Below are 25,636 nucleotides of genomic sequence, written 5' to 3' on the forward strand. Positions count from 1 at the left end.
ATAAATAATCACAGTCACATTATTACCATTAAATTAATGCATCGTTGTGTAAGCAGCATTTTACTGTTGAAGCTGATCAAAGGTGTTTTTTTTTTTTAAATGTATTTAACAAAAAATGATCAAAAATATCTTGTTGTCTTTTAATGTATATTAAAGTATTACTTTTTTCTCTTTGTCTCTTCACTGTGTCATACTTTCTCTTTAAAATGTGGAGCAGTTAGCAGTAGCCAGCCTGATTTGGAACACCTGGGCTAAGCGCTGCCACATAATAAAAGCCCAGCCCTGCTCTGGGCTCTCGCTCTCTCTCACTTGGTCCGAATCCAGCCAGCGTCAGGCCATCCTTGCTTTGCTTTGTTTAGTTTTGTTTTCGCACTACAACACTACACACCTCATAATCTCACACATTCACATTTACACTGCTGATAATACTGACTTACACACTCCACATTTGTTATCATTCGTCCTGTTTTTTGCTTTATTATAATAAATACTTTAAATTCTCAGTCTACTATTGTGTCCATCCGGGTCATGACAACACATCAAGCTCTAATCAACTTTCCTATTATATTTATGCTGTTGTACTATTTCTATTGTGAACATGCATGCAGAGTCAGCCTAGATGTTTCTGCTGTCTGATTCTGCAGTGTTTTCATTCAGTGGAGTAGATTTGTTGGTCCAGGTGTGTTTGATGGGATCTTTAGGGATGTCTGTCTGTGGCGTGGCCTGATTGGTCCACATGAGTTTACAACCCTACTTAAGATAGTCTCCTGTTGAAGATAGCTGTTGGTTCAGTTTATGTCTTTTACTTTTTTAGTGGCCTTGGCACAACCAGATGCTTTAAGCCAAAATCCCATCAATCATTGTTTTTGTTCTGTAAGTTTACATATGTTTGACACCTGTTCATACTTTTGCAGAATCCGGGTTGTGCCAAGAATATTTCACATGTCTATGTATTGCATGCCACAAAAGAAATTCACCAGTTTTCATTGTGAGGCCAATAATAAGGCCATACACAAAAAGACAATAGACAATACACATTGTGTACAATGTGTTTTACCATTGTCTGACAATCATTTCTGCACACACTTGTTTATAATAAATTATAAGATATAATACAATTGACAGATATATTATTGCATGTGTTTCTTGTGTATTTTTTGTCTTGTCAAAGTTTTACATTTCAGACTACAAACCCCAGCTTGGAGCAACTAACTTAGCAACAGGACAACATGACAACTTTTACCAGGGTGGCGACGCTATGACCCGCCCTACTCTGTCTCTGATTGGCTACTATTCATCGCCTTCGTTGATATGGTTGGTTAGATTTAGGCATGTGGAGTCTGAGTAAGCCAATCAGAGGCAGAGTAGGGCGTGTCACACAGCCTGGGGGAAGAAAAAAAAAACCCGTTTACTGTTTCCATGGTAACGACACTGTTTGCGTTACTGTCAGAAGTTTCCTCAGAGGCTACATCGAGTGAATTGACATAAGCTAACTAGCCAAAGCAAGAAGATACTGAATGAACGAACAGGTAAACCGATAGCCAACCTGTTGTTATTCATTCACTGCAATTAACTTTTGAGATAGCAAACAACTTCGACACTTGTGTCAGGTTAAAATGTAAATAACAAGATATGTTAGCGTTAGCCTAGCGTTACATTATTTGAACATTTGTAACTTAGCTCTTCTTCTTTTCTTTTCTGTTTTTTTTTTAGTGGCTTGTTGCCAGACATGGCTACCTCTCACGAAATCATGGATGGCTTGTCAAAGTTTCCCGTCCTGCCCCCGATTGGAGGCGCTCAGCAGTGGTGTGACATTGACCAGGTCGCTGCTGCGAAGGACGAGATAGTGAGGCAGCTAACGGTTTCTAAATCGGCGACTAACCGGCTGAGGCACAGACGGAATAAAGCGCAGGAAGAGCAACGCCATAGGCTTTTGTATGTTTTGTTTTCAGCTCAACTCTTTCTACAGAATCTCAATGGTTACCACAACTGTGGGAGAATGATCCCAGTATCTCACTTTGACAGAATATCATTGTATAGGCCACTGGGTGTCCTGCAATGTGTTACAATGTGTTGATTTATCACAGGGTGTCCAGAGCAATGGAGGCTTACAGACAGAGCAAAGAGAGGGAAGCAGTGTGCAGCCAGCCACCAGAGCCACAGTTTCCCCCGTCTGTATGTCAATTATCTATCCATATAAGCACACATTTTACATATGCATTTACAGGCAAATATTGCTAAATATAATGTGGTATGAATATTTCAACATTTGCTTTATAGATGCTTAGTGAGGCACGGAAGCGCAGAGTAAGTTTGCTTTTTAATATTGAATTTGACCTTTGAGCGGACCAAACCGTATTTATGTTTGTGACACCTTTGTTGTTTTATTTTGGTCCCGTTTGCAGATGAACTACATGTCCCTGAAGCAGTGTGTAGAGAACAGCCCATATGCCCCAATCCAGCAACAGTGGTTGGACTCCATTGTTGCCCGAGTCCTGCCTCAACTTACGGAGGGCCCTGAGAGAAAAAGCCTACTACAGGCCCTCTGCGAAGAAGTTAGTGACGACTTCCGCAATGTGATTGTCAAGCACACAGGTATTGCCAATTATTTGTCCGTGCTTGCAGAGTACATGTAGACTACAGGTGAACCACGCCTCACTATGTCATGCTCACTCCCTTTAGTGGACACAGTATTGAAGGATCCAGAGAAGGAAGAAGATATCTCAGGACAGACAGCTACCCCGCCAAAGTGTGTGTCTAATCTATATAAACGATTCATGCACAATAACCACTTATAGTTTTTCATTTTAAATAACCTATTTTAAAATACGTGTCCAATCTTTTGCAGGATTCTTGATTTCTCCCAACCTTGGCATGACAGCTTTATCAGAAGTTGCAAGATGATTAAAAAAAAATTGCACATTCTCCATCCGGTAATGCAAACTGTCTTGGAAATTGGTTACACGACATTCTCCCCACTGGTCCTGGTTGATCTTTCATGGTGCAGGTTTGAAAAGACACCACAAATGCAACATGGCGCTGCACATGCTGTCACTATGATAATTCCCATGAGGATTTGCTCAAGGTTTTCTGTGATTTCATTTTGCCTTCTTTTGGTTTAGGGCTTCAGGACCTGTGGACTGTAAGAGCCTGCAGAACAAAATGGCTGTGGAGTGTAAGAGGACAGAAGATTGCATCATGAATACCTGGTTTCCCAAAGTCATCCACTTATTAACAAGTAATAAAACACTGAATGGAGTTAAGGAGGAGAAACTGGACTCTTTCTACGACTGTGCGTCCACCCTCATCTCCAATCAGGTGAGATGATGCTGCTGGCTTGAATTTGACTCGAGAAGTGACAAAATGAACTATTTAAATTATTTAAATTGAAATCAAATCCAATGCTTATATATTTAACTATTTTATGCTGTATCAGTTGTTCGATACATGAATCAAAAGACCACTAACATACACTGTGACAATTGAAACTTTGTACATATATAGTCAATTTAAGTGGTCAAGGAATATTGTAAACTGAAATCTCATCAATTTATGCAAATGCTTTTTTTTTATCTGTATGTGGCTGTATTAAAGTCTGATCTCCTATGTTAGGTTTTTGTACAAGCATTCTTTACAGTATATGTACTGCCTATAATTTGGACTAATGATCATTCTTCTTGTATATTCCCAGTTGAAATCACTGCTTCAGACCAGTGTGGAGGAGTTTGTCAATCTATTCGATCCAAACAATCACCACCGTTTGCCCCTCTTTCGTATGGCCTTGACTTTTGATGATGAAAAGATGGAAATTTATCCCACCCTGCAAGATCTGGAAGCTGCTGTTTTTGAGATTCTTAATTCCATCACAAATACTCTGCAGGTGAGGTTACGTGTGTGTGTGTGTTTGTGTATGTGTGTATTACCCACTTTATATGCTCAGTTTTCATGTTGAATGTAGTTTGAGCTACTTCTGATATATTTTTGATCTACAGAAAGTACAGACAGTCCAGTCATGGCTGGCACAAGGCCCACCTTCGTTTGTGGATGCCAAAGTGGCTGAACACATCCTTGCTGGGGCTCGGGTCACTGTGAAGGCGGCTGTGTGCCAGAATCTAGAGCAACCTGACAAACATTTCCAGAACTATGGTGATATTCTATAATCAACATTTTCTATCATCACATCATTGTTTTTAGTTTTATTTATGCTGAATTTCGTTCTTTATTTTGCAGTTGACAACTATGACTGGCTCGTCAATGGAACTGCACAGGCTCGAGTGGAGCAGTTCATGGAAGAGGAGCGCTCTTTTGATGAGTACACTAAGGTAACAAATCATAACATTTGATTCATGCTCTGTATACTGTATTATAGACATATTCTTGCCTTGGTGTCAGTTTTTCTGATGACTGTCTGTCAATGCGTAATCCCACTGCTTTTTAAAGCAAGTGGAGGAGTTTCGTGCTGTGTCGAAGGAGATTGTCAGCCTCCCAGCAAAAGCCCACTTCACAATGGTCCATCTGGACTGTGAAGAGCTGAAACAGGGGCTGGCCAACAAAGCCAAAAACTATGCTGAAATACTTCTGAAGAAAATGATCACCAGCCACCGTGAGCAAAATCGACAGTGAGTCACTTCTTGCAACATTCTTTAGCTAGACTGTTCCTCTGTGTTTAAAATGGTCTAATTTTCACTTTCATTTTCACAATGCTTTTTGTGTCTATTCACAGGATCTGCTCTGAATTTGAGACCATCAGAGAGAACACTCTGAAAATACCAGAAAAAACCGAAGACATGACTGAGATTATGGATTACATTGACCTAATTAAAACAAAGGGTATTGTAGAACTTAATGGAAAAATTAAGGTAAATATGAGGATTCTTTCTCCCTGTTGTGTCTTACACAAAAGTATATTGATTTCAGTAATCTTGTATCAATTCCAAAATATTTTACTACCCACCCGTGTTGACAGGAGGCATACTGTAGACTGATCTACCTCCTGGATGTCCACATCATCGAGCCAGAGGATCTGGAGCTTAATTCGACAGTCTTTATCTGGCCACAGAAAATCCTCCATGCATTTGAGCTTAGTGATGAGGTAATGCTCTAGCTTTTGCAGACAAGAGTATATCGTTGTTGTTTTTTTAAGGATGACCTGATTCTGGACAGCTGTGTCGTTTTCCAGGTGATGCAGAAGGCCAAGCGGAAAGGGGAGCAGCAGCTACTTGCTCAAAGAGAAAGACTGATGGTACACCTGGAAAAGTTGGGGCGCAGGATAGAGGACTTCCCGCTTTGCTCTGAGCTGGATATGATGCAGCAGGTACAAACTCATTAGCACGTTCAGATAACCTTAAATAAATAATTACAACAGTTTATCCTTGGCATCTTGCTTAGAGTAAATTAGGAAAATAAACTGCATTCTCACATTTCTCTGCACAGTATACTGTGTAGCAACATCCAGCTGCCAGTTAACTTCTAAAAACTCCAGGACGTCACTGCGCCTGGCCAAGAAATAATCCTGCACATAACCCATCATAAAACTGCAACAGTTGTTTTTACACTAAACACTTCATGAGCTTTAGAAGTGCTGATCGGTGGTTTAGCTGTTTCCACCTTTTTCGGTCTCTATGCTATGCAAAGCTAACTGCTAACTAGCCCCAGCTTCTTGAACAGACACGTTTGAGAGTGTCATTGATCTTCTTTTGCAACTCTCTTCAGGAACACGAATCAACATGATACACACATAAACAGGAAACAGAAAAACACATGTAATGCAATACTATTACATCAAATGATGAATAACTGTCTTGTTGTCACTTTTTTGGGCAGTATGTGATGGATATCAAAACAGTTCAGAAACTTCTCCAGGAGGCTGAGGAGGATATCATCTTCATTAACAAAGAAGAGGCCTTTTACAAAATGGAACAAACATGTTACCCAGAAGTTGAGCTCATCAGAGACACTATTGAACTGTACCAGAAGCTGTTTGGACTTGTACTGAAGTGGCAGCACACAGAGAACAGGTCTGTTTTCAGTTCGATGCATGCTGTGTTTAAATGAAAACATTTCCCCTGATAACCTTTTATCTTCTTTGTGAATAGATGGATGGATGGTTCCTTCCAGGACCTAGATGGTGAGAGCATGGACGTGAAAGTGGATGAATTCTTTAGGGAGATCTTCAAGATGCTGAAGTTTTTCCAACAGAAACAGAATAAGGCTGAGCAAGAGATGGAGAAGAGTGCTGGGAGAACAAGGCGACAACCTAGTGCTTCCCCGAGGAAGCAGGAAAGCCCCACAATGCTTTTGTGCTCCACTGTAATGGAGCAGATCAAAGAGTTCAAGGTATTGTATGTTACTGTCCCTCCAAAGGAGCTCATTGATTACGTCTTGTAAGTTGATGCTAAACCGTTATGTGGTGTGTCCACAGAACCATATCCCTGCGGTGTCCATCTTGTGTAATCCAGGCATCAGAGCCCGTCACTGGGATCAGATGTCAGAGATAGCAGGATATGACCTCACTCCTGACTCTGGGACTACACTACGCAAAGTTCTCAAACAAAACCTGGCTCCTTACTTGGAGGCATTTGAGTCGATCAGTGCTGCTGCTAGTAAAGTGAGTGCCCCTGAAATTTTCCCTCTACAGCGTTTGATAATATATAACCTTAATAAAAATGTAAAATAATATAATATATACTACTACTATGTGTCTCTACAGGAGTTTTCCCTGGAGAAGGCCATGCAAACCATGCTGCATATTTGGGATGGTATTTCTTTCCATCATCAACCTTACAGGGAGACCGGAGTTTCCATCCTGACCGCCTTGGATGAGATTCAGACAATGCTGGATGACCAGATTGTGAAGACTCAGACTATGAGGGCCTCACCGTTCATCAAACCCTTTGAAAAAGAGATCAAGGTTTGCTTCAATTTCTATCTACCTAATGGCAATGAATAAATACACAATTTGCATGGAAGTTTTACCAGGTGGGAGTACTGTAAGTAATCTTGCCTATACCCAGCCCTGCAAAGATTGAATTGTTTGTGTTGTGACCTCAGCAATGGGAGGAGCGTCTGCTTCGAATCCAGGAAACCATCGATGAATGGCTGAAGGTGCAGGCCCAGTGGCTTTATCTGGAGCCCATCTTCTCTTCTCAAGACATCATGCAGCAGATTCCAGAGGGGGGACGACTTTTCCAAACTGTTGACAAACACTGGAAGGAGGTCATGAGGCACTGCGTTAAGGACCCAAAGGTAATTGTCGAAAAAAAAGTTCATGGTGGGCAAATTATTCCATTAAAAAAAGAAAATCTGAAAGATGATGATTGTGTCAACTAACGATTTGGAATCCTAGATTCTGCCAGCAACCTCACTGCCTGGTTTGCTAGAGAAACTGCAAAACTGTAACGACCTCCTGGATAGCATCATGAAAGGACTGAATGCCTATCTGGAGATGAAGCGTCTCTTTTTTCCACGGTAAACTCAAAGATTTAGCAGTATTTCTTTGGTTCAATTCTTTTTTAACATCACAGATTTTGATACTTGCTACCAATGCTGCTGACAGGTTCTTCTTCTTATCCAATGATGAAATGCTGGAGATACTGTCTGAGACCAAAGACCCACTGCGAGTGCAGCCCCATCTGAAGAAGTGCTTTGAGGGTATTTCCAAACTGGACTTCCTGCCCAATCTGGACATCCAGGCAAGACAGACACACATACAGTCATTGTTAGATGATTCTATGGTTGATGAACTTGTATTAAATTGTATACTCTTCTTGCCCAGGCCATGTATAGTGGTGAGGGGGAGCGTGTCGAGCTAATCGAGCGCATCTCCACATCGGAAGCCAAAGGAGCTGTGGAGAAGTGGTTGGTGCAGGTGGAGGATGTGATGCTTCGCAGTGTCAGAGATGTAATAGCCCGGTCAAGGGTGGTGAGATCAATGTTCCTCATACCTTAAATAATACACAGTGATGTGATCTGTTAACTCCAACACTGTCATGCTGTGTATTGATCATGTTCTATTTCTGGACAATGTGACTTTGTACTAACAGGCCTATGCTGACACTGCACGGAGCCAGTGGGTCAAGGAGTGGCCTGGGCAGGTGGTGCTGTGTACCTCCCAGATTTTCTGGACCTTGGAGGTTCATGAATCCATCAGAGCAGGGTCTGATGTATGTTTTATGCCTTTTTTTTGTTTGTTTTTTAGCTTTTGAAAAATGTAATTTACATATAATTTAATGGTTTTTAGTGTTTTTCTGAATGTGAGATGATTGTGTTGTGAATATACCGAGTTAAAATCAAAATTTCATTTACCAGTAAAAAACTTCAATCCAGTCTAATATAAGAGTTGTAATAGTACATATGAATGAATGTTGATAGTGAAGACTACAGGTGCAAAGCAGTGATGTGTCTCACTCCTGACCAACTGACCTGAATTCTTTCTTTTGACGAGTGTGACACCTAAACAGTATCACCTTAGGAAAACACTGTACTAGTAAGTGGGGTTTTGTTCTCTGTAGGGTTTAAAGAACTACTACCAGCAACTCCAGAATCAGCTGAAAGACATTGTGGAGATGGTGAGAGGGAAACTAGCCAAACAAACACGGATCACTTTGGGAGCGCTGGTCACGATTGATGTCCATGCCAGGGATGTGGTAATGGAGCTTATTGAGAAAGGTACCTCATGGCACAGAATGCAGAGTGGACTGTAACAGAGCTATGCGTTAGTTTAGGAAAAGCACCAATGCTTGAATAATAAGTGTCTGTTTTTAACAGGTGTATCACATGAAACAGACTTCCAGTGGCTTGCTCAGCTTCGCTACTATTGGAGCAATGACAATGTTCGTGTTCGCATAATAAACTGTGATGTTAAGTACGCCTATGAGTACTTGGGGAACTCACCACGCCTTGTCATCACTCCACTGACTGACAGATGCTACAGAACCCTGGTAAAATAGCTGACAAACAGCCTAGTTAAACATGAATACTTGACACTTTTATCGTAATAATGCTGAGTGATCAGATATTTTATCATTAAATTCAAAATCTCTCTCTCTGGTTTAGATTGGGGCTTTCTACCTGCATTTGGGGGGTGCACCTGAGGGTCCAGCTGGAACAGGAAAGACAGAAACCACCAAAGATCTAGCCAAAGCTCTAGCTGTGCAGTGCGTGGTCTTCAACTGTTCCGACGGACTGGATTACCTCGCTATGGGCAAAGTAAAACGAGCAGGACATTTTTAATATTATGGTCTTAATTCTAATGCTAAAATGTCTTCTTTTAACAAGTATTTTGGTGCAATCGCTCACAGTTTTTTAAAGGTCTGGCTTCATCTGGTGCGTGGGCATGCTTTGATGAGTTCAACCGTATTGAGCTGGAGGTGCTGTCTGTAGTGGCCCAGCAGGTTCTCTGCATCCAGAGGGCCATCGAGCTGAACCTGGAGTACTTTGACTTTGAAGGCACCATGCTCAAACTCAATCCCAACTGCTTTGTGTCCATCACAATGAACCCTGGTTATGCAGGACGCTCAGAACTCCCAGACAACCTCAAGGTCTTGAATCTATGAACTAATATTATTTATTAGAGTCCGTTACAAGAATATTGCCTGTTACCGCTTCAACTTTTGGTATTATTGATGATATTAATCGACTCTATTTGATTCCAACTCTTCAAATCATTCCAGTGACTTTCCAACATTGGCAGTAACATATCAACAACATTTCCTTTCATTTCTCTGTGCAGGTGTTGTTCCGAACAGTGGCCATGATGGTCCCCAACTACGCACTGATCGCAGAGATCTCTCTGTACTCATATGGCTTCCTCAATGCCAAACCACTGTCAGTAAAGATTGTGATGACCTACAGGCTCTGTTCAGAGCAGCTCTCCTCCCAGTTCCATTATGATTACGGCATGAGGGCGGTCAAAGCTGTACTTGTGGCCGCAGGAAACCTCAAGCTCAAGTATCCTGATGAGAATGAGGACATACTGGTATTTGTCCTGAAATGAATGCATTTTCTAAACACATTCTGCTTCTCCTCATTGTAAACTTCTTGAGTGTGTCATTTGATTTGCAGTTTTTGATTGTGTTACTTCGTCTCCATGTTGTAATGTCCAGCTCCTGAGGTCCATAAAAGATGTTAATGAGCCAAAGTTTCTCTCCCATGATATTCCGCTGTTCAATGGAATCACCAGCGATTTGTTCCCAGGCATCTCCCTTCCAGAGGCTGACTATCAGGTCTCTTTTGTCCTAACTCTAATACCTGACACCTGTGTATTTATTAATGTTACCATGTATATTATAATCAGTTTTTGTTCCTTTTCGTGTCCTTGGCAGCTGTTTCTGGAGGCTGCTGAAGAGTGCTGTAAAAATCACAATGTACAGCCAACACAGGTCTTCATAAAGAAGATGATCCAGACATATGAGATGATGATAGTCAGGCACGGGTATGCTGAGTTTCAGTTTCACTGCTGCCATGCTGTGATGTCGTGTTTAGATTTAACATGTCTTGATGGAAGTATTTGAAACAAGATTTTGCATTACAATATTTTTTTTGTATCAGTTTCATGCTGGTGGGAGAGCCTTTTGCTGGGAAGACCAAAGTCCTACATGTTCTTGCTGACACCCTAACTCTCATGAATGAGAGAGGTAACAGTGAGGAGGAGAAAGTCATCTTTAGGACACTGAACCCAAAGTCCATTACCATGGGACAGCTCTTTGGACAGTTTGACCTAGTTTCCCATGAGGTAGACCAGCGCTTTGGATGTCTATTCTGTCTCACAGAAAAATATAATATCAATGTATTTCATTCATAGTACTGATATAAACCCAGAACAAATGGGGACCCTATCTTTCTCTTAGTCTTTTCACTTTTTGTTGTCCCTCTATATTAGTGGACTGATGGGATTGTGGCAAACACATTTCGGGAGTTTGCTTCTGCTGAAACACCAGAACGTAAATGGGTGGTGTTTGATGGTCCCATCGATACACTGTGGATTGAGAGCATGAACACTGTGCTGGATGACAACAAAAAGGTCCATGAGACACAGTAAAAACAATCGATTTTTATACTTATTTCTTTTTCATATATTGGAGTAAGATCTTTGTTGTGTAACTCTTCCTCTGCAGTTGTGCCTGATGAGTGGCGAGATCATCCAGATGTCCAGTCAGATGAGTCTGATCTTTGAAGCAATGGATCTATCACAGGCCTCTGTGAGTTAGCCAATTGGAGTTTAATACATTCTTTATTTGATTGACCTATGTTAAGTAGCTCATTTGTTGAATGGTAACCATTTTGCTTGAATGAAACTTTAATAATTCACCAACATGCTTGATAAGATGTTAACATTATATCTAGCTTGATTGGCAGAAGGTCACCAGATGTTCTAAAGAGGTATTTTTTTGGTTTTGTGTGGTTGTTTTCTCCCTCTGCAGCCAGCCACAGTCAGTCGATGTGGTATGATCTTCATGGAGCCGTCTCAGTTGGGCTGGGATCCCTTAGTGATCTCCTGGATGAATACTCTTCCAGATCCTCTGCAGAGCCCGGATAACTGCTCCCTGCTGCTGGAGCTATTCCACTGGCTCGTGCCGCCCACCCTCAGGATGCTGCGCAAACATTGCAGAGTAGGTGACCCTAAGCCCTAGAGCAATCCAGACAATAACACCTGAAGAACATTTAGAAGTTTACATTTATTTATTTATTCTGGTTCTGTTTACAGGAAGTTGTTCCCACTAGCAACAGTAACACAGTGGTGTCCTTGTGTCGACTGTTCGAGATGCTGCTCACTAAACCTGTGAAGACGGATCCTGGTGATAAAAATATTCGCACCTGGATCATGGTAAAAAAAGACTGAATGAATCAGCATTGATATTTGAGCCTTATTAGCCTTATTAGTTCAAACTCTTGCTCTGTACCTCGCAAACATTTGCACCTCCTGGCTCACCTCCCTTTCTCTTCCTGTATAATTGCAGGCAGCTTTTGCCTTCTCCCTGGTGTGGTCCATCGGCGGCACCTGCGACGCAGACAGCAGAGAGAAGTTTAGTGAGTTTTTCAGGGAGACTGTGTCCGGAAAGACAGAAGAACATCCTATCCCAGCCACTGTGGGGAAATGGGAGTGTCCAATGGATGAGAAGGGCCTGGCGTATGACTATTTCTATGAGGTATTGTGTAATAACATCACCCAAAGGTGTTTCGCTTTGTCTACATCAGTAAATCATAATGTAATCTCTTGCACAGTTTAAAGGGAAAGGCCGCTGGCTTCACTGGAATGATGCCATCAAGAATGCCAGCCTTGGGGACAAAAACACCAAAGTTCAAGAGATCATTGTTCCCACCATAGACACAGTTCGCTACACCTACCTCATGGACCTTTGCATCAGCTATGGAGTGTCAGTATTCTAGAGGTTCACTGATACATACAAATGCTAAAAGTATATCGTTTTTTAAAAATGTAATCTGTGCTCTATATACTGATTTCTATAGAGTAGATAATCAGTTCATTTCACCCTGGATGTATTTACATTTCAAACTGTTCCTCTGTGTCTCTGCTTAGGCCTCTCCTGTTTGTAGGTCCTACTGGAACTGGGAAGTCAGTGTATGTGAAGGAGAAGTTGATGAACAATCTGGACAAAGACTGCTATCTACCCTTCTTTCTCAATTTTTCAGCTCGCACCAGCGCCAACCAAACTCAGGTCAGAATGTAGGAGGCCTGGATGACAGAATGTTCTGGCAGAAATATTTGGATAGCTAGGAAGATGTTTTAAAATGTAAAAATCTAAAAAAAACAGACAGGGTGATTCTAATTTTAATTTTAAATAATTTATTCTGTATTTATTGCCTCTCCCAGAATATCATCATGTCCAGGTTGGATAAGAGAAGGAAGGGAGTGTTTGGGCCTCCCATGGGAAAGAAGTGTGTCATCTTTGTAGATGACATGAACATGCCTGCACTGGAACAGTTTGGAGCACAGCCTCCTGTGGAGCTTCTTCGGCAGTTTATAGACCATGGAAACTGGTATGAACCATCCTCTGTTAGATGCTTATTTCATAATAAAACAAGAGAAAAGACACAATTTATTTCCTACTGACCTTATTTGTTTTGCTCTGGCAGGTATGACATGAAGGATACCTCCAAGATCACTCTTGTTGACCTCCAGCTCATCTCAGCTATGGGCCCGCCTGGCGGTGGGAGGAATGCTGTGACGGCCCGCTTCCTGCGGCACTTCAACATCTTTAGCATTAATGCCTTCAGTGATGACACCATGGTTTGCATCTTCTCCAGCGTGGTGGCCTTCTATCTCAGAAACAATGAATTTCCACCTGAGTATTTCACTATTGGAAGCCAAATAGTGACAGCTACAATGGAAGTGAGTCGCCCCGAAAACAAAACAAGATTGATAGATACGTTTTTGAGGTGTAAAAGGACGTTATCAATCATATTTTGTCCTCTCCCCGATTGCTTTTACTTCCTAAAGGTGTATAAGAAAGCCATGAAGAACCTGCTCCCAACTCCAGCCAAGTCTCACTACACCTTCAACCTGCGGGACTTCTCACGTGTCATCCAAGGCTGCCTGCTGCTGAAGAAGAAGTCGCTGGAGAACAAACACACTATGATCCGCCTGTTTGTCCATGAGGTCTTCCGTGTCTTCTATGACCGCCTGGTGGATGACAAAGACCGAGTGTGGCTTTACCACCTTACGAGCAGCATCCTCAAAGATCACTTCAAAGAGTCCTTTGACAAGGTGTTTGATCACCTGAAACAAGGCAGTAAAGTAAGAAGAGATTCAGTTACGTTTGCTGCAGTGCATGTCATGCCCTCTATTGTTATTATGTTTCACAGTATGTTCGTAAATTCGGGAAAGAAGAGGAGCTGCTGTTGTCAGTCCTTGCTCACCAGGATCTAAATAAGATTTGATCTATTTTTGTGAATGTTATTCCCATTACAATATGAAAAATCCATTTTGTGCTCTACTTATACAAAATATGTACATATGAAACAAAAGGCAAAATCGATATGTATTAAGTTGTAACAAACATTTCCAGTTGGTTGAGGAAGACATGCAGAACCTCCTGTTTGGTGACTACATGAACCCCGACCTTGAGGGTGATGAGCGCTTGTATGCTGAGGTGCCCTCAATGGACAGCTATTCTCAGGTGGTGGAGTCGTGTCTTGAAGAATACAACCAGATGCACAAGAATCGCATGAACCTCGTCATCTTCCGGTAAAAAGCTTTAGTGTTAACAAGTCACTTCCACTACATGCACTGCAAAAAATAGGTCTGAATCAAGGAGCTAAATGTTAAAATCTGACTTTGACTTGGAAACTACAATTAGCTGAGAATAACATGTCTGTGTCATGTACTGTAGCTATGTCCTGGAGCACTTGTCCCGGATCAGCCGTGTGTTGAAACAGCCAGGAGGCAATGCACTACTAGTGGGAGTGGGAGGCAGCGGACGGCAGTCCATCACCCGTCTGGCCACATCCATATCCCACATGACCCTGTTCCAGCCTCAGATCTCTAAGAGCTATGGCATGACTGAGTGGAGAGATGACCTCAAGGTCAGCACTGTGGTTTAGGACAGACTCTGTGTTCTGTTATTCTGATGCATTATATGCATTCTTTGTTTTATTACTGCTTGTGATTAAGGTTGTAAAAGATTTTAACAACACCCTGACTGCCTGATTGTTCTTATACTTTAGATGCTGCTGAAAAATGCCGGGGTGAAAGGTCAGAAGACCGTCTTCTTGCTAACTGACGCTCAGATCAAAGATGAGGCTTTTCTCGAAGATGTGGACAGTGTCCTGAACACAGGGGAGGTGCCCAATCTGTTTGCCATAGACGAGAAGCAAGAGATCATGGAGGTAGGCTGTCACATGTATACCCTTATAGAGCAATGTATACCTTGTATAAAGGCCGTATCTATTTATGTTTAATGTTACTATTACTTCTTCTCTCTTTCTCCAGACAGTACGTCCCATCGCCCAGGCTGGTAATAAGAATTTGGAGTTGAGTCCTTTGACTCTATTTGCCTTCTTCGTGGCACGCTGTAGAGAGAACCTGCACATCGTCGTGGCCTTCAGTCCTATCGGAGATGCCTTTCGAAATCGCCTGCGCCAATTTCCATCTCTTATCAACTGCTGTACCATTGACTGGTTCCAGGTAATATATTGACATTAGGAGGGACATGATCGAGGGAGGAAAATAGACACTATTCTTAGCAGTTCAGCAGTCTGTCTTTCTATTTCTATGTTCCGATCCTCACTATTTTTTCTCTCTCTGCCCTGACAGCCATGGCCAGAAGAGGCTCTTGAGCGAGTGGCCAACTCATTCCTGGAGTCCTTGGAGATGAGCGAAAGTGAGAGGCAGGAGGTCATACCTATCTGCAAAACATTCCATACCTCTGCCAAACAGCTCTCACAGAGGTATGACAAGGTCTTTTATAAGCTTTTATATTCAGAGGTAAACTACATTCTCAAGCCCTTAATTAAACTCTTGTTTTCATTGTAGATTCCTTTCTGAGCTTGGTCGCCATAATTACGTGACACCCACATCCTACCTGGAGCTGATTGCAGCTTTCCGTCTGCTGCTCACTCAGAAAAGAGACACTGTCATGAAAGCAAAACAGAGGTATACCAACGGCCTGGATAAACTAGCCTTCGCTGAATCTCAGGTATTTAATTTATTTCACCAGAGTTGTTTTGCTTGCTACTTTGTGTGTTCAGTGAACCTTGTTTAGCTCATTTGAACAATATTCCACTGCAGGTTGGTGAGATGAAGAAGGAGCTTGTAGACCTGCAGCCCAAACTGGAACAGGCTAAGATAGACAACACCAAAATGATGAAGGTGAACACATTTCCCATTTTCTGGAGTATATACAGAAGTCTATATAAAAAACACACTGGATGTAATTGCTCGTTGTGACGACTTTCAGGTGATTGAAGTGGAGTCTGTAGAGGTGGAAGCCAAAAGTAAAGTTGTGCGTGTTGATGAGGAGGCAGCAACTATAAAAGCCAATGAGGCTCAGGCTCTGAAGAATGAGTGTGAGAGTGACTTGGCTGAGGCCATCCCCGCCCTGGAGGCTGCTCTCTCAGCCTTGAACACTTTGAAGGTGAGCACCCTTTAACTGCAGTTTAGCCATTCAGATGGTCGCAGTTTAGACAGTGGAGTAAGTTGAGCTGTCTGTTTTATTTCAGCCCTCCGATGTGACAATTGTGAAGTCCATGAAAAATCCTCCTTCAGGGGTGAAGCTGGTGATGTCGGCAGTGTGTGTGATGAAAGGGATAAAGCCGGATAAGATAGCTGACCCAGCTGGGACTGGAAAAAAGGTTAGACTGAGATAAAAAAAAAAACAAATGCTGCCAAATGTCATCATAACAAAAAAAAATGTAATGTTGCAACTTACAGTAACATTGCAGTGAATAACGTGTCTTCATTGTCAAGGTTTTTGACTACTGGGGTCCAAGCAAGAAGCTACTAGGTGATATGAACTTTTTACGAGATCTTAAAGAATATGACAAGGACAATATTCCCGTGAGTTTCAGGAAAACCACATTCTTAATTAATTTTTTAACACTCACAATTGCATTTTGTTGTGACTAATTCCTCTATTTCTTCACTGCAGGTCTCTGTGATGCAGAAAATCCGCAGCGAGTACATGACTAATCCTGACTTTGACCCCACTGTAGTGGCAAAGGCCTCCTCTGCTGCAGAGGGCCTGTGCAAGTGGATCAAAGCAATGGAGGTGTACGACAGGGTGGCAAAGGTGTTTCTGGCTTTTTTTCTCTTGACCTGTCCTAATAATACATGCATACATGCTTTTTTTTTTTTTTACTCAACCACTTTCTTTGGCTTTAGGTTGTGGCTCCTAAGAAGGCCAATCTGGCAGAGGCGCAGGAGTCCCTGGCTGCTACCATGGCCCTGCTGGACCAGAAGAGAGCTGAGCTAAAGGAGGTCGAGGACCGTCTGGCTGCCCTTCAGAAAACATTCGAGGAGAAGACAGAGGAGAAGGCCCAGCTGGAGGTTCAGGTGGATTTGTGTGCCAGGAAATTGGAGAGGGCTGAGAAACTCATTGGCGGTCTGGGTGGAGAGAAGACCAGGTCAGGATGATTCACATGAATCTTCTACTGTTGTTTTTTTTCTGCAAATAAGATGATTATAATATGCCACTGACTTATTTTCTTTCTTTAGATGGTCTAAGGCAGCAGATGACCTCCAGAACACGTATGACAACCTGACTGGAGATGTTCTCATCTCCGCTGGTGTCATCGCCTACCTGGGAGCCTTCACTGCCGGTTTCAGACAGGACTGCACCAAGTCATGGACCAAACTCTGCCAAGTAACAGTCCTCCTGTTCTTTATTTACACTTTTGTAGCCACTTTCTTTGAGTTCAGACATATTTGATCGCTTATTATATAATTTTTCCACCTTCCTTATCTGTATTCAAAGAACATTACATCATCAGATGACTTCTCTCTCAGTAAGACTCTGGGAGACCCCATTAAGATCAGGGCTTGGAACATCGCAGGCCTTCCCAGTGACTCCTTCTCTATCGATAATGGTGTCATTGTCAGTAATTCACGTAGATGGTGAGTCTGTATTGCTGAAATGCTTTGAAGTTAAATCTCTCACTACTGTCTGTCACAAACAAACAGTTCTTGGTTGAATGCACACAAAGCTTGCAGCAAAGTTGTACAATTCAACCTCAGATTAACATCATCCTTAATGTTTGTAGGCCCTTGATGATTGACCCCCAGGGTCAGGCCAACAAGTGGGTAAAGAATTCAGAGAAAGAGAACAACCTGAGTGTAATCAAGCTCGCAGATGGGGACTATATGAGAACTTTGGAAAACTGTATTCAGTTTGGATCACCGCTGCTGCTGGAAAATGTTGGCGAGGAGCTGGACCCCTCACTGGAACCGCTGCTGCTCAAACAGACCTTCAAACAAGGTGCTGTTAATGTGAGATGACTGCTAAAGGGGTGATTGAGAATTTAAAACAAAAATTGTGCAAAATTAGATCATTCATTTTGTTTCACCCAGGCGGTGTGGACTGCATCAGACTGGGGGAGAGTGTGATCGAATACTCCTGCGATTTCCGCTTCTATATCACCACTAAGCTGAGGAACCCACACTACCTCCCAGAACTGGCCACCAAGGTGTCTCTGCTCAATTTCATGATCACCCCAGAGGGCTTGGAGGACCAGTTGCTAGGGATTGTGGTTGCCAAGGAGAGGTAGCACTCATAAGATGGTCCCATAGGTGAACCACTAAAATACTTCTTATCACCTACTGATTGTTTGTGATTTATCTGCTCTACAGGCCGGAGCTGGAAGAGGAGAGGAATGCGCTTATCCTGCAGTCAGCTGCCAACCAGAGGCAGCTAAAAGAAATTGAGGACAAGATCCTGGAGACACTGCAGTCCTCTGAGGGAAATATCCTGGAGGATGAGAGTGCCATTCAGATTCTAGACTCTGCAAAGATCATGTCCAATGAGATTACTAAGAAACAGCAGGTGTGGAAGATGCACAAATAACTCTCAAATGTTGTTCAGTGAAAAATAAGACCTGGACTGTGAATATGACAAGCCTGGTATCTGGTAACTTCCTATGTTTGACATATTTCCCAGATTGCAGAGAAGACAGAGATCAAAATAGCAGAGTCTAGAGAGGGTTACAGAGCCATCGCCAAGCACTCCTCCATCCTGTTCTTCAGCATTGCTGATCTGACCAACATAGACCCTATGTACCAGTACTCTCTCAGCTGGTTTGTCAACCTCTACATTAACTCTATTCAAGACAGGTGAGTTATGTTCATGAAGTGTATTGTGCTGTGCCACAGGATGTAATGCATTTTGACAAATCTGGGAGTTTATGACTGTGCCAGCAGTTTAGAAAACAGCATAAACACAAGCTTGAATGTCACGCTGGAATCACACATTTGACAAAGACAAGGATTATAACAGCAACTCTCTTATTCGGATGTCGGGCTCAGTTCCTGTCTCAGTCACAACTGCTGTCAGATTTAAAAGAGATTTGTGTCATCGCTCCTTGTACATGCCTAAACTGGAGTTTTCTCCAAATCATCCTAAAGGTCTTTTTTTCTTTGGAATAAAACAAACACTCCCTAAAAAGCTAAGAAGACATGAGAACAGAGCGAAAGAAAAAGTAATCCTTCACAGACGCTGGCAGTGAAAGGGATAAAATTCAACTTTTTTTACTTGTCGAGCAGCAAATGTTCCCTGTACACACAGGATTTTTATAATATTACTACGATTCAGCTACATTTTAAAATTCTGTATGAAAATACTGCTATATCTGACATAGGGATGGGACCATAACAGACTTCATCGTGGATCGCGATGAAAAACTTGTAGGAGCTGGACATCTAAAGTTTCCCATGTTTTGTCTTTTATTCATCAGTAACAAGTCGAAGATGCTGGAGAGAAGGCTTCGATACCTGATTGATCACTTCACCTACAACCTGTACTGTAATGTCTGTCGCTCTCTTTTTGAGAGGGACAAACTCCTCTTTTCCTTCCTCCTCTGCTCCAACCTACTCCTGTGAGCTAAATTTTGATTTCAGCTGCTAACAACATGCTCATGTTAAGTCATTTGGATGCAAATTTTATATTGATCACTATCTTGTTCTATTTCCACTCAGAGCAAAAGAGGAAATTGAGTACTCTGACTTCATGTTCTTGCTGACCGGAGGTGTGGGCCTGCAGAACACCGTAGCTAACCCCGACCCCACCTGGTTACAGGACAAGAGCTGGGATGAGATCTGCAGAGCCAGTGAACTCCCTGGCTTAAAAGGAATCAAGTAAAAAGCACCATTCACTCAACCAAAAAATGCTCTCATATTACTTCCTATCCAGTGTCTTGTTTGTCATTATAAATCCCTTTTGACTAATGGAGTGAATCTAAGTGTTATTTATTCCACAGAGAGGCTTTCATCAAAAGCCCAGGAGACTTCAAGCCTATTTATGACAGTAGAGAGCCGTGCAACACTCCTCTGCCCACTCCATGGTGTGAACGACTCAATGAGCTGCAGAACATGATCATTGTGCGCTGTCTCAGGCCAGATAAGATTGTGCCAGCTGTGACTAAATATGTGACTGGCAAACTGGGAAAGAAATTTGTCCAACCTCCTCCCTTTGACCTGAGTAAGAGCTACACAGACTCCAACTCCACCATCCCACTCGTATTTGTGCTGTCTCCAGGAGCTGATCCCATGGCTAGTAAGTCCTTAAAGTACCAATGATTGACTGTCAAGGTACTGCTACCCTTGCATTTATTAGACGTAACTCCTTCCCTCCACAGGCTTACTCAAATTTGCCAGTGACAAGAATATGAGTAGTGCCAAGTTCCAGTCCATCTCGCTGGGGCAGGGCCAGGGACCCATCGCTGCCAAAATGATATCCACAGCAATGCAGGATGGCACATGGGTGTGTTTGCAGAACTGTCATCTGGCTGTTTCCTGGATGTCCACCCTTGAGAAAATCTGTGAGGACTTCAGTCCAGCAACATGCCACCCAGACTTCCGCCTTTGGCTCACAAGCTACCCTTCACCCAAGGTTAAGCTCAACGCCATGTGTATGAATTAATTAAGCAGCGTGATTAGAGCTTTATTCTGATTAGTCATAAAAAAAATAACAAATTAAAAGAATTCTCTCTGACATCAGTTTCCAGTGACCATCCTGCAGAACGGGGTTAAAATGACAAACGAGCCTCCTACAGGACTCCGGCTCAACCTGCTACAGTCATACTTGTCAGATCCTGTTTCAGACCAAAACTTCTTCAATAACTGCACTAATAAGGAGCTGGTGAGTTCGGGGGATGCTAATTTATATTTTATATGTGACATTCATTTTTTGTCTGTCTAAGGACATTCTCTGACTCTTGGATTTCCCCTCTAGATTTGGGAGAAGCTCCTGTATGGTCTGTGCTTCTTCCATGCTCTTGTTCAAGAGAGGAAGAAGTTTGGTCCACTGGGCTGGAATATCCCCTATGGCTTCAATGAGTCTGACCTACGTATCAGCATCAGACAGCTACAGGTATTCATTCAGAGTTGCCTCGGACACCTACATCGCAGGAATCATACATACATTAATTTCGTTTTACTTTTTAGCTGTTTGTAAATGAATATGATGAAGTGCCCTTCGAGGCCATAACTTACCTGACCGGGGAGTGTAACTACGGTGGCCGAGTGACAGACGACTGGGACAGGCGCCTTCTGATGACCATCTTGGCTGACTTCTACAACAAAGACATAATCGAGAAACCTCGGTACCCTTTCTCACCTAGTGGCGAATACTATGCCCCACCTAAATCTGTATATGAGGACTACATCGAATTTATCAAGGTAAGGCCACTTGATATAACGCACATAAAGACGATAAATAGCTTATTGCTGATTTTGTTTTATATATATGATTTCCAACTGAATAGCAATTCATTTGCTGTGTTCTAGGAGCTTCCATTCAGCCAGCATCCAGAGGTGTTTGGGATGCATGAAAATGTCGACATTTCTAAAGATCTCCAGCAGACAAAGTTCCTGTTCGATTCACTGCTGCTCACGCAGGGTGGAGGAGCTAAGGGAGGGGCGAGCTCTGGGAGTGACAACACGCTGTATGACATAGCGAATGACATCCTCACTAAGGTATGAACCAATCAAACCTCCTCTTCATTTTGCAATTTTCAGCCGTCCTGGTGGCGGAGCTCTCGAGATAACAATATCCATCTTTACAACAACTATTAGATGGATTGCCATTAAGTTCTGTATAGACAGTATGAATCCTACTGATTTTGATGATCTCCTGAATGTTCCTGTAGCGACACCAGCAGGTTAAAGTTTATTTGATGTTAAATTTACTTAAGAATCAAAAGTACAAGTAAAATTAAATACATACAGTATATTTACATGTATGATCTATATATACTGTATACTATGGGTTGATAAATCCATTCCTTGTAGATAAGATAAATTAATTAAAAAATGTAATATTTTTGTTCTGATGCAGTCAATAAATGCCTTGTCTTAAAGCTGCCACGTGAAAACAATATTATTGTAGATTACAACAAACGTGTAAGGCACTTTTTCAATTAAAAGGGGAATTTAAACGATGAAAAAGTAGCCGTGTGCAGTAACATAGATCATTGAGGATGCCATACAGTGAGATGCATCGAGAATCATTTTGCATTAAACGTTATCGAATCGAATCATGAGGCCAGTGAAGATTCATGCTTAACTAGGAGGGTTAACGTGGTAAACATTATTGCTCAACATCAGCATGTTCATGAGAATTTTCATTGGGAACCTGCCAGCATGCTAATGTTAGCATTTAACCCAAACACTAGTAAGTTCAGACTCTTAGATTAGAGACGTGTTTATATTTTGGAAGGAAATCCATACGGCGCCACTCGAGGTGCAGCATTCCAGTAAAATATCCAATGTCTCTTGAAGTTTTACCTTATTATAAAATACATGTGCTGCATTGTATGTTTTTAACTCGTGGACTTGCTCATTTCTTCCAGCTCCCACCTAATTTTGACACAGAAGCAGCTCTCTTGAAATTCCCAGTGCTGTACGAGGAGAGTATGAACACTGTGCTCGTCCAAGAGATGGAGCGCTACAACACGTATGAACAAATAGCTCAGTGTAGAACTTACAGACATACAGCACATCATCACATATTTTATACAACTGAACTGCTTTTTTTGCCTTCTCTCTCAGGCTGTGCAGTACGATCCGTGTGAGTCTGCAGAACCTGTTGAAGGCTATCAAGGGTTTGGTGGTGATGGATGCAGAGCTGGAGGCTGTTGCAGGCAGTTTGATAGTTGGCAAGGTCCCAGAGAAGTGGGCCAAGCGCTCCTACCCAAGCCTCAAGCCTTTGGGCAGCTACATTACTGACTTTCTCTCGAGGCTCAAGTTTTTGCAGGTAAGATTGCTTTATGAATATCATTTAGATGAGCAGGAAAAAAGGAGTATGATTATATGGGAGTTTTGTTGAGTTTGTTACTCCACTTATAGTTTTACTCTTACTTTGTGTGCCTGTAGGATTGGTACGACACCGGCAAACCAAACGTGTTCTGGCTGTCAGGCTTCTTCTTCACGCAGGCCTTTTTAACTGGGGCTATGCAGAACTACGCCAGGAAATACCACATCCCCATTGACCTGCTAGGCTTTGATTTTGAGGTTAAAAGACCCACACTTTATAATCTGTCTGTCCCCAATATCTTCACATAAGGTATACTGATCTGTGGTCTGTTGTCATGACTTTACCGTACAGGTTCTTCCATTTGACGAGTCAGACACATCACCAGAGGATGGTGTCTATGTTAATGGATTGTTTCTGGATGGTGCTCGATGGGATAAAGCAAGGTTTTTGTTTTTTTTTACTATTTGTTATATACTGTATCATAATAGCAAAAAAAGGGAAATGACCCTTATAAAAACCTGACAAGCCTTAAAGCAACATATATGTAGAAATTGGTATTTGGCACCCCCCCACAGTTTCTGAATACAACGGCATTGTCATAAATACAAATCCCAGGTCTATAACAATTTGTCAGACGTAATGTAGGTGCTAACTACAAACAAAGTTCATTACGTTATAACAGTGGTACAGTATGTCTTGAAAACTTGTATGTTGAAGTAAACATGTATGTGATGGTGCGTTTAAACCAAAAACGAAGAAAATACTTGCGTCACGTTACTTGTGACTATTAATTTTTGATTACTGTTTTACCACATCAGTATGAACCCAAAACGAAGCGATTTCACTGTGATCTGACTGTAATAAATGGATCAAAAAATGGCGAAATCACAACATCATAATGCCGTTTGGTCTGAGCACACCATAACGCTGTGATCCTCCCCTCTCACTGAAGTAACATAGTGCAGAAAGTGACAGGGGGGTGTAGTGGCTGAGACAGAGACACTGTTCACCCTATTACAAGACACTGTACCATTGAATGATTTTGAAGCAGTTTTAAGGTAAAATAATTTTTAAAAAACGTACATAATGTTGCTTTAAATATTGTTTGTCTCCCTGTCATCAGTGGAGTACTAGGTGAGCAGCACCCCAAAGTCTTGTTTGACGTGATGCCCATCATCTGGATAAAACCAGGTAAGACTTGTATTTTGTGCACAAATGTATGACATATGACATGCATGCATTCCTGACTCTCTGCTTTCCATTTTCATTGTTTCTTTACTTTCTTCTTCCTAATGCAGCTCAAACGAAGACCACTGATCAGCCTCACAAGCTGTTTGTCTGCCCTCTCTACAAGACCAGTGAGAGGAAGGGCACCCTCTCTACCACAGGACACTCCACCAATTTTGTGATTTCCATGATGTTGCCCACAAGCAGGCGCCCTCAGCATTGGATCAAGCGTGGCGTGGCCATGCTCTGCCAGCTTGATGACTGAAAACAGTTTAAGACTCAAGGACCTTACTGTGACACATGAAATACTTTGATGCCTGCTTTCTTCTCTGTTCCATCTCTATGCAAAATTAAAAATAAAACCAGTGTCTGGCCATTGGTATTTGTTTCAAAACTCTGAATAGAACATGTCTGTGGATTGCTTTGGACAGGGAGGGGTTGGGTGGTGAATGACCACCTTCAGTTCAAATGGCCCTCTAGTCCAGCTGCTATAACAGAATACAAAGTTAGATGGCTGCCTGAGTCCAAAAAATTGACACCTAAATCCATTTGGAAGTAACAAATAAACATCTTGATAATAATCATCATTAATAAATGGTAAATTAATTGGGTAATCTGTACACTTGTGACTTAATGTTAAGATTTATGTCTTCATTAAGAAGGAAGTCTGGAAGATATGTACAAGTAGAGGGTAATACTTTAAACTTCAACCATCATTAGTTAAACATTTAATAGATATTTCACTCTTAACTAACAATAAAATGCTTTATAAACCATTTATTAAGCAATTGTTTATTGCAAAGTTGCCCCTGATGTTTATAATACTTTGTAAATGGTTAATTAATACTGTAGTTAATCTGTAAACATTATTTGTATGGCCATTATAAAGTTGCAATTGATGTAAACCTTTGCAATTCCTTAATAAATGGTGTATAAAGCTTTTCATGATTTGTTAAAAGTGAAAAACTTAAGATAAAAGTTTAATTTATGATAACTTTACCTTTAATAAATGATGGTTATTTTAAAGTGTCATCAAATCAAACAACATGAGGATTAAATATAGTTTTATATATATATATATATATATAAACATTGTGGGATTTTTAAAAAAGCTGAAAAATGTTACATGGCAAGAGTAAAATGACAAAAACCCAGTAACTTAATTAATAATACACCTCCTGCATTAATCCCCTATCAGCATGTGTGCACATGCACAGGTGACTGTGTACTTCAGCTGTCTGCAGAGGCCTCAATGTCCCAGAAGCTGATGGTGCAACAGTTACAGTTTAATTGGTGTATACTTTGTTTGTTACGATATTTTTTTAATTAAACTCTTGATCACCTGAAATTTGTGACCACACACTGCTGACTTTATTGTAGGGCATAACAGTACCTCCCCATGAAGCACTGACCCACCATCAACACCCAACTAATCTGTCACTAGTCATTTTTCACAACTCTGTTGAAATTAATTAATTAGTTAATTA

At 41.7% G+C, this 25,636-nt stretch overlaps 1 protein-coding gene across 1 annotated transcript; it reads left to right on the forward strand.

The window, feature by feature from the left end:
* Positions 1-1,419: 1,419 nt before the first annotated feature.
* Positions 1,420-24,523, forward strand: dnah12 (dynein, axonemal, heavy chain 12). The gene is made up of 74 exons (XM_084367040.1): positions 1,420-1,529; positions 1,714-1,935; positions 2,088-2,175; positions 2,281-2,307; positions 2,406-2,595; positions 2,683-2,749; positions 2,849-3,007; positions 3,123-3,318; positions 3,692-3,880; positions 3,993-4,146; positions 4,231-4,322; positions 4,441-4,619; positions 4,724-4,859; positions 4,967-5,092; positions 5,180-5,314; positions 5,824-6,017; positions 6,096-6,336; positions 6,422-6,607; positions 6,710-6,910; positions 7,051-7,245; positions 7,346-7,467; positions 7,556-7,691; positions 7,775-7,921; positions 8,043-8,162; positions 8,511-8,667; positions 8,767-8,939; positions 9,055-9,207; positions 9,300-9,539; positions 9,731-9,976; positions 10,104-10,223; positions 10,323-10,432; positions 10,549-10,732; positions 10,880-11,020; positions 11,115-11,198; positions 11,421-11,609; positions 11,705-11,824; positions 11,958-12,146; positions 12,223-12,374; positions 12,539-12,677; positions 12,833-12,999; positions 13,096-13,351; positions 13,460-13,756; positions 14,028-14,206; positions 14,352-14,544; positions 14,686-14,847; positions 14,951-15,145; positions 15,275-15,408; positions 15,494-15,656; positions 15,749-15,829; positions 15,918-16,094; positions 16,180-16,311; positions 16,427-16,516; positions 16,608-16,748; positions 16,841-17,082; positions 17,174-17,321; positions 17,433-17,572; positions 17,719-17,933; positions 18,026-18,218; positions 18,305-18,497; positions 18,612-18,784; positions 19,405-19,545; positions 19,646-19,804; positions 19,927-20,222; positions 20,305-20,558; positions 20,667-20,807; positions 20,901-21,038; positions 21,113-21,346; positions 21,455-21,643; positions 22,519-22,622; positions 22,718-22,922; positions 23,042-23,179; positions 23,274-23,365; positions 24,046-24,113; positions 24,221-24,523. The coding sequence occupies exons 2-74, from the start codon at positions 1,730-1,732 to the stop codon at positions 24,412-24,414; spliced, it is 11,907 nt and encodes a 3,968-aa protein (XP_084223166.1). The 5' UTR covers positions 1,420-1,529; positions 1,714-1,729; the 3' UTR covers positions 24,415-24,523.
* Positions 24,524-25,636: the final 1,113 nt, after the last annotated feature.

Source organism: Pagrus pagrus (genome assembly GCF_965226575.1).
Source record: "Pagrus pagrus genome assembly, chromosome: 11".
NCBI classification, from domain to species: domain Eukaryota; kingdom Metazoa; phylum Chordata; class Actinopteri; order Spariformes; family Sparidae; genus Pagrus; species Pagrus pagrus.

Excerpts from the sequence above, each read along its gene's own strand:
- dnah12 (XM_084367040.1), top strand. The coding sequence starts at position 1,730 with ATGGCTACCTCTCACGAAATCATGGATGGCTTGTCAAAGTTTCCCGTC. Across the intron at positions 8,668-8,766 it reads AATGGAGCTTATTGAGAAAG|GTGTATCACATGAAACAGAC; the intron begins GTACCTCATGGC and ends TGTTTTTAACAG. Across the intron at positions 17,573-17,718 it reads GTCAGTAATTCACGTAGATG|GCCCTTGATGATTGACCCCC; the intron begins GTGAGTCTGTAT and ends TAATGTTTGTAG.